Here is an 8,705-nt window from a genome sequence, read left to right as displayed (position 1 = left end):
CAAAGCCCCCAAGCAAACGGATAGAGATCTGCGTGTCGGAAGCAGTTCCGTGACAAATGTATGTCCAAGCGTGTTCTCGATGGAGTGATTTCAGGACATTTCGGATAAACTTGTTGTCCCTTTGATTGAAATAAAAGTGACTGTGAAAAGGACGGTTTTCTGGTTTGATTCCTTCCACTGAATATTCGCGGACAGCTCCCCAAGTAGAGAAACGATACAGCTTTATTCTGTATCCAACCCCGTGCTGTACCCGTCCTGGGAGTGTTTGATGGGGACAGTGTAGAGGGAGCTTTATTCTGTATCCAACCCCGTGCTGTACCTGTCCTGGGAGTATTTGATGGGGACAGTGTAGCGGGAGCTTTACTCTGTATCTAACCCTGTGCTGTACCTGTCATGGGAGTATTTGATGGGGACAGTGTAGAGGGCGCTTTATTCTGTATCTAACCCCGTGCTGTACCTGTCCTGGGAGTGTTTGATGGGGACAGTGTAGAGGGAGCTTTATTCTGTATCTAACCCCGTGCTGTACATGTCCTGGGAGTGTTTGATGGGGACAGTGTAGAGGGAGCTTTACTCTGTATCTAACCCCGTGCTGTACCTGTCCAGGGAGTGTTTGATGGGGATAGTGTCGAGGGAGCTTTCCTCTGTATCTAACCCCGTGCTGTACCTGTCCTGGGAGTGTTTGATGGGGATAGTGTCGAGGGAGCTTTATTCTGTATCCAACCCCGTGCTGTACCTGTCCTGGGAGTGTTTGATGGGGACAGTGTAGAGGGAGCTTTACTCTGTACCTAACCCTGTGCTGTACCTGTCCTGGGAGTGTTTGATGGGGACAGTGTAGCGGGAGCTTTATTCTGTATCCAACCCAGTGCTGTACCTGTCCTGGGAGTGTTTGATGTGGACAGTGTAGAGGGAGCTTTACTCTGTATCTAATCCCGTGCTGTACCTGTCCTGGGAGTGTTTGATAGGGACAGTGTAGAGGGAGATTTACTCTGTATCTAACCGTGCTGTATCTGTCCTGGGAGTGTCTGATGGGGACAGTGTAGAGGGAGCTTTACTCTGTATCTAACCCGTGCTGTACCTGTCCTGGGAGTGTTTGATGGGGACAGTGTAGAGGGAGCTTTACTCTGTATCTAACCCTGTGCTGGACCTGTCCTGGGAGTGTTGGATGGGGACAGTGTAGAGGGAGCTTTATTCTGCACCTAACCCCGTGCTGTACCTGTCCTGGGAGTGTTTCATGGGGACAGTGTAGAGGGAGCTTTACTCTGTATCTAACCCCGTGCTGTACCTGTCCTGGGAGTGTTTGATGGGGACAGTGTAGAGGGAGCTTTACTCTGTATCTAACCCCGTGCTGTACCTGTCCTGGGAGTGATTGATGGGGGCAGTGTCGTGGGAGCTTTACTCTGTATCTAACCCCGTGCTGTACCTGTCCTGGGAGTGTTTGATGGGGACAGTGTAGAGGGAGCTTTACTCTGTATCTAACCCCGTGCTGTACCTGTCCTGGGAGTGATTGATGGGGGCAGTGTCGTGGGAGCTTTACTCTGTATCTAACCCCGTGCTGTACCTGGCCTGGGAGTGTGTGATGAACGGTTACTGCCTTGTCATCATGTAAGGCGATGTCCCCTTTAAGACCGGGCTTGGAACCCTGGGGACTCAGCCTTTCGCTCCGCCCATCTGTGAGCCGTATATAAGGGGCTGCCTTGGGGGCAGTGTAGCAGTCAGCACTTGTCTCAGCTCTCGTTTAGTTCTTAGTTTATTAAAGCCTTCTTTACCATTCACACTCTAAGCGTCGTTATTGAGGGTACCTCAACTTATTAGACTAAATTAGATCAGGATGGACGCAGGCCTAAAACCAGAGAAGCTCAACCTGGAAGCACGGACACCGGAGGCAAAGGAAATTTTTAATACTGGCTCCGATGCTTCAAGGCCTATCTGGACTCTGCAGAGATTCCCATCCTGGGGCCGCGCAAGCTGCGTCTACTCCACGCCCGGGTGAGTCACAGAATCTCCGCCACGCTCGAAAAGGCGACGACTTATGAAGAGGTGGTCGAGCTACTCCGCAAGCGGTTTCTCAAACCCATCAACGAGGTACACGCCCGGCATCTGCTCTCTACCTGCCGGCAGCGCTCGGGGCAATCGCTAGACGAGTTCGTCGAGAAACTCACCGTGCTGGCGAGGGACGGTGACCACCAGGATGTGACAGAGGAAGTCCATATGAACCTGCACATCAGAGATGCTTTCGTGTCCGGCATCCGCTCGACCTACATCCGGCAGCGGCTGCTCGAAAACGGGGCAAAAGACCTCCAGGACACGCTAACGCTCGCCTCTTCGCTGGAGGTGGCCCGACATAACCTGGGTACGTACCCCGCGGACTCTGCCAGCCCCCCCCGGACTTCCTCAGACTCAGCCGTATTACAGGCCTGCGCCACACGGTGACCCGCTCATCATGGGGGCACACCATGCTACTTCTGCGGGCAGGGCCAGCACCCACGCCCACGCTGCCCAGCCCGCTCCGCGATCTGCAGCGACTGCGGGAAGAAAGGACATTTTGCGAGGGTCTGCCTGGCCAGACCCAGGGGCCAGAAAAACAAAGAACAGCCGGCCCGAAAATCAGGCTCTCAGGCCCGCAGGCCTCGCAATGCTGCTGCGCACTGACCCGACACGCCCCCTTCTGATGCGTCATCAGCCTCGTGCGAATCATGGGAGCGGCCATCTTGTCGGCGGCCATCTTATCGACCCTACACGTGCGACCGACGGCGGCGGCCATTTTACGTGTCCGACTCTGCTGAGGACTCGGACTACCCGCGAGCGATCACCCTCGACCAAACTCGGCCAAAACACCTGCAGGACTCCATGATGCAGGTCCAGGTCAAGGGGCACGACACTGCATGCCTCTTCGACTCCGGGAGCACGGAGAGCTTTATCCACCCTGAAACGGTAAGGTGCTGCTCCCTACGCACCCATCCCACATCCCAAACCATAGCCCTCGCATCTGGGTCCCACTCGGTACAAATCACGGGGTACTGTATTGCGGATCTCTCGATCCAGGGCGCCAAATACACCCGTTTCAAATTTTATATCCTCCCTCACCTCTGTGCCCCCCTGCTGCTCGGACTGGATTTCCAGTGCAGCCACCGAAGCCTGACACTGAAGTTCGGCGGACCCTTGCCCCCCCTCACGGTGTGCAGCCTTGCGACACTGAAAGTCGCACCCCCCTCGCTATTCGCGAACCTCAATCCCGACTGTAAGCCAGTCGCCACCAGGAGCCGGCGCTACAGTGCCCAAGATATGGCTTTTATCAAGTCAGAGGTCCAGCGTTTACTGGAAGAGGGGGTCATCGAGGGTAGCAACAGCCCCTGGAGAGCACAAGTGGTGGTAGACCGGTCCGGGGAGAAGAAACCGATGGTCGTGGATTATAGCCAGACCATAAACCGCTTCACGCAGCTTGATGCGTACCCCTTTCCTCGCATCGCGGAAATGGTAAATCGGATCGCCCAATACCGAGTCTTTTCCACGGTCGACCTCAAATCTGCCTACCACCAGCTCCCCATCCGACCAGAAGACCGCCCCTATACTGCCTTCGAATCACCCGGCCGGCTCTTCCACTTCCTCAGGGTCCCCTTTGGTGTCACAAATGGGGTCTCCGTCTTTCAAAGGGCGATGGACCAAATGGTGACCAGTACGGTTTGCGGGCTACATACCCGTACTTGGACAATGTCACCATCTGCGGCCATGATCAGCAGGACCATGACGCTAACCTCAAAAAGTTCCTCCAGACCGCCCGAGCCCTTAACCTGACCCATAACGAGGGCAAATGCGTTTTCCACACCACCCGGCTGGCCATCCTCGGCTATGTTGTGGAAGACGGGGTCCTAGGTTCCGACCCCGACCGCATGCGCCCCCTTAAGGAACTCCCTCTCCCCCGCAGCCTTAAGGCCCTCAAACGGTGCTTGGGGCTTTTCTCCTATTACGCCCAGTGGGTCCACCTCAAGTATGCTGACAAAGCCCGCCCACTCCTAAAGACCACCACTTTTCCCCTCTCGGCTGAGGCTCAATTGGCCTTCAACCGCATCAAGGCCGACATCATCAAGGCCGCCATGCACGCGGTGGACGAAACCATCCCTTTCCAGGTAGAGAGCGATGCATCAGACATCGCCCTGGCTGCTACCCTCAATCAAGGAGGCAGACCAGTAGCGTTCTTCTCCCAAACCCTCACCACCTCCGAGATTCGACACTCTGCAGTCGAAAAGGAGGCACAAGCCATTGTGGAGGCTGTGCGGTGCTGGAGACACTACCTCGCCGGTAGGAGGTTTACCCTCGTCACCGACCAACGGTCGGTCGCCTATATGTTCGATAACACGCAACAGGGCAAAATAAAAAATGATAAGATTTTGAGGTGGAGGATCGAACTCTCCACCTACTCGTACGATATCAAGTATCGTCCAGGGGAGCTCAACGAGCCCCCAGATGCCCTGTCCCGTGGCACATGCGCCAACGCGCGGGAGGACCGCCTGCAAGCCATCCACAATGACCTCTGCCACCCGGGGGTTACCCGGCTCGTCCATTTCATCAAGTCCCGCAACCTACCTTCTCAACCAAGGAGGTCAAGGCCATGGTCAGGGCCTGCCAGGTCTGTGCGGAGTGCAAACCGCACTTCTATCGGCCAGACAAGGTTCGGCTCGTGAAGGCCTCGGGTCCCTTTGAGCGACTGAGCGTGGACTTCAAGGGGCCCCTCCCGTCCACCAACCGTTATGCCTATTTCCTCACCGTGATCGATGAGTTCTCCCGTTTCCCATTCGCCATTCCCTGCACCGACATGACCTCAGCCACGGTGATTAAGGCACTGCACAGCATCTTCACCCTGTTCGGTTTCCCTGCTTATATCCACAGCGACCGGGGTACATCGTTGATGAGCGATGAACTGCGTCAGTATCTGCTCAGCAAAGGCATCGCCTCGAGCAGAACGACCAGTTATAACCCACGGGGAAACGGGCAGGTGGAGAGGGAGAACGCGACCGTGTGGAAGGCTGTCCTTCTGGCCCTGCGGACGAGAAGTCTCCCAACCACCCGCTGGCAGGAGGTCCTACCCGATGCCCTACACTCCATTAGGTCACTCCTCTGCATGGCCACGAATACGACCCCTCACAACCGTTTGTTTCGCTTCCCCAGGAAGTCTACCTCCGGGGTCTCGCTTCCACCTTGGCTGATGGCTCCGGGACCTGTTCTTCTCCGGAGGCACGCGAGGAGCCATAAAACGGACCCCCTGGTCAAAAAGGTCCGACTGCTCCACGCCAACCCCAGTTACGCCTACGTGGAGTACTCCGACGGCAGGCAAGATACGGTTTCCCTCCGGGATCTGGTGCCCGCTGTATCCCCCACCACAGACGCCCCTTCCCGCGTCGCTCCCCTGCAGGACCCGTCGCCCCCTACAACACACCCCCTTCCGGCCCCACCCCCCGTTGGTGAGCTCCTACCGCGCGCCCCACTTTACACACCCCGCCGGCGACGGCACCGCTACCCCCGGCCCTGCCTAGTCCCCCTGCCCCGACCCGGACCGAAGCTCCGACAGCTGTGCTCCCGGATATGCCCTCAACCGGGACGTCCGTGCCCGCCGCACCACCGCCCGAACTGAGGAGGTCGATGAGGGTGATCCGGCCACTGAGACGGATGGGCCTATGATGGCACTTCACCCCCGCCGGACTCCTTTTTAAACAGGGGGTGAATGTGATGAACGGTTACTGCCTTATCACCATGTAAGGTGATGTCCCCTTTAAGACCGGGCTTGGAACCCTGGGGGCTCCGCCTCTGGCTCCGCCCATCCGTGAGCCGTATATAAGGGGCCGCCTTGTGGGCAGTGTAGCAGTCAGCACATGTCTCAGCTCTAACATAGTTCTTAGTCTAATAAAGCCTTCTTTACCGTTTACACTCTAAGCGTCATTATTCAGGGTGCCTCAGTGTGTGTGATATGTTAATATGGATATCATGACGCACCCCATTCCCCCTCCCACCAACAAAAACCCCCCCCCAACCCCCTGCGCCCTTGTCTGCAGCGCGCGTGCGTCAAAATGACGCTCTCCAAAGGAACAGGCCAGTCGTTCGAGCAAAGAGGAACCATTTTTTTAATTGTCGTTTAATACATTGAGAAAACAATAGCCCAGGCTTCGACTAACCAGGCACATAAGGCCGCAAATGATTCATCGCTCTTCGGGTGCAGAGGACTGTGGCTGGCGTTGGGGTGAGGGGTCAAAGGTTGGCGGGGGGTGGGGAGGAGAGAGAGAGAGAGAGGATTGGCCTGAGATTTTGGGGGGTGAGGGTGTTACCGTGCGCTCGACCAATCGCAGCACTGTGAACGGCACGCGGATGCCTGGGCCCCAGTCGATCTCTGTCCTTTGTCCCTTTCAATCGATTCTGCTTGACACAAGCCCACATCTGTGTCAAGTGAACCGATCGGTCAAGTGTTGACCGACACCGGTGAAGGAGAGATAAGGACTTGTGCTCCCCCCCCCCCCCCACCCCGCAGTGGGCCCGCGACTGGTTCATACCCCCGCCTTTCCCCCACCTCCACCGCACCCCCCTCAACCCGTCCATATCCCTTCAACCTCTTTCCATTGTCACAAATCTATCGATTGGAAGTTCACGTTTGGTCGAGCATCAATCGCCCCTTTGCGGGGTGGAGCTCCAAACACCTTCGTGTCTGAAGAAACATTCGTTAAAATTTAGACTCTGCTCCCTCGCCCCAGGCAACTCCCAGCAGGTAGAAATTGTTCCCCTTTACCCGCCTCACCTCTTCGCCTGAATGCGTTTAATACAATCTACGTTAAAAAAAAAGTTCTTTGCCGCTATAAAATAAAGGATTAAAATAAAGCGGCTCCCCCCCCCCGTGGGGCGTAGTCGCTCTCGTAATGTAGGGAACGTGGCGGCCATTTTGGGCACAGCAAGCTCGCAGAAATCGCGACAAGAGGACGACGCGGATCACCTTTTCTTGACTCACGTTGACCGAGGGGATGGATTTTGACCGCTGGGGAGGGCCCCCACCTCTCCCTAACCCCTGCTCTACTTCCAACGGTGGCTCCGGCATCCCCGATGGCCACCCGAGGGGGCAGATGGGGCCCTCGGGGTTGACAGGACCCTCCCTCCGCCGCCACTTCGGACACGATAGGGTGGCCTCGCTGGGTAAATTCCTGAGGGGCCCGCGGAGAGTGGACCACGTTGCCCAGGCCACACTGGAGGCGTGAAGGAACCAGACGGGGTTTGTGAGGAAGATCAGGGAGGGGGGCGGGTATTAGGTATTGCACCACAGGGGAACCCAGGTGAGCGAGGTGCAAACGGACAGCTGTCTGAAATATGGCTGGGCGCGAAGAGAGATCCTGTCGAATCTTTTCATATTGCACTCATCAGAGCAGATGCCAGAACGCCAAATTTCAAAGGCAAACGGCAGGGGGGTGGTGGTGGTGGTGATGGGTGGGTGGGTGGGTGCAGAACGTATTCCAGAACGCTGAATTTCCACCCGAAAGCCGCACGTGGCGACCGCTCGGCTGTGCCCGTCACGCCGTTGGCAGGGGTTTCTGGGGGGGGGGAGTGCGGGTGTTTTGGGATTGGGAGGTGGGGGAAGGTTGGGTTTGGTGGTGGTGGTAGCGGGGGGGTGGGGGGATGGAAAAGGAGGCTGCCCCCTCACACAAAGTTCCTCCCGGGGGTGTCGGAGCCCCTGCCCGCCGGGTAGTTGTACCTCCTGCGTCGGCAGCAGGAGCAGCCGAGGAGGCAGCCCCCCAGCAGGAGGAGGGTGCCCGCCACCCAGCCGATGTAGATGCAGGGCCCGATGGAGACGAGCAGGACCTCCGAGACCAGCGGGTGGTAGAATTCAGTGGCCAGCACGTAGGCCGGCCATGTGACGGCCAGGATCTGGGCGATGCCGGAGACGATGAAGATGACACCGGACGCTGTCCGGAACCTGGACTTGGCGTTCCGGCTGGGGATGCAGTTGATGCACCTGGCGCCCAGGCAGTTGACAAAGAGTCCCAGGAAGGCCATGGTCACCGTCGCCAGAGTGAGGATGCGGCCTATGTAAACGTCAAGGGTCACCTCCTTCCCGACGCTGCTGAACGTCCGGCAGTTGGCCTTGCCTGGCCCCGGGAGGATACAGCTGAGCCAGAGGCCTTCGGTCATCTTCTGTTTTATCATCAGGGTCTGCCCGCTGAAGGTCGTGTACTTCCAGAGGGGCAGGATGCAGCACGCCACCGACGACAGCCAGCCCAGAGTCGAGAGGAACACCCCAATCAACTGCAGGCAAACGCAAACGTGCGACAAGCCTTCGCCCTCGGTCTCCTCCCGACGCGGCCCCTGTAGCGAGAAACATGGGACAAGGCCGTGAAGAAAGTGAGATCGCCTCACGACGGAGAGGAGGCTGGGAGATTGGCGCAATTCAGGGTTTTGAGGGTGGGGTGGGGTGCAGTGGGCAGGCATCGCGTGGACGGGCAGAGTCAACATGGTCATGTGAAAGGGAAAATCTCATTGGACTGATTTCTCCAGGGAGGTAGCCAGTGAGGAGAATAAACGGGGATCTGTAGATGTGGTGCACTTGAAGAAAAAAGGGGCACGTTTATTGTGGCGGATGTGGAGGATGAAAGGGGACTGTATTGAGATGGACTTGGAGGATAAAGGGGGACCTGTATTGAGACGGACTTGGAGGATAAAAGGGAACATGTACATGTGGT

At 57.1% G+C, this 8,705-nt stretch overlaps 1 protein-coding gene across 1 annotated transcript; it reads right to left on the bottom strand.

Annotated features, from left to right (window-relative positions):
- Positions 1-6,531: 6,531 nt before the first annotated feature.
- LOC140395857 (claudin-4-like) lies at positions 6,532-8,488 on the bottom strand. The gene has a single exon (XM_072483946.1). The coding sequence runs from the start codon at positions 8,482-8,484 to the stop codon at positions 7,666-7,668; it is 819 nt and encodes a 272-aa protein (XP_072340047.1). The 5' UTR covers positions 8,485-8,488; the 3' UTR covers positions 6,532-7,665.
- Between the last annotated feature and the right edge of the window lie 217 nt (positions 8,489-8,705).

The sequence above is a fragment of the Scyliorhinus torazame genome, chromosome 19, assembly GCF_047496885.1.
Source record: "Scyliorhinus torazame isolate Kashiwa2021f chromosome 19, sScyTor2.1, whole genome shotgun sequence".
Classification (NCBI taxonomy): domain Eukaryota; kingdom Metazoa; phylum Chordata; class Chondrichthyes; order Carcharhiniformes; family Scyliorhinidae; genus Scyliorhinus; species Scyliorhinus torazame.
The sequence above is the reverse complement of the archived record's forward strand: the minus strand, read 5'-3'. Positions and strand labels throughout refer to the sequence as shown.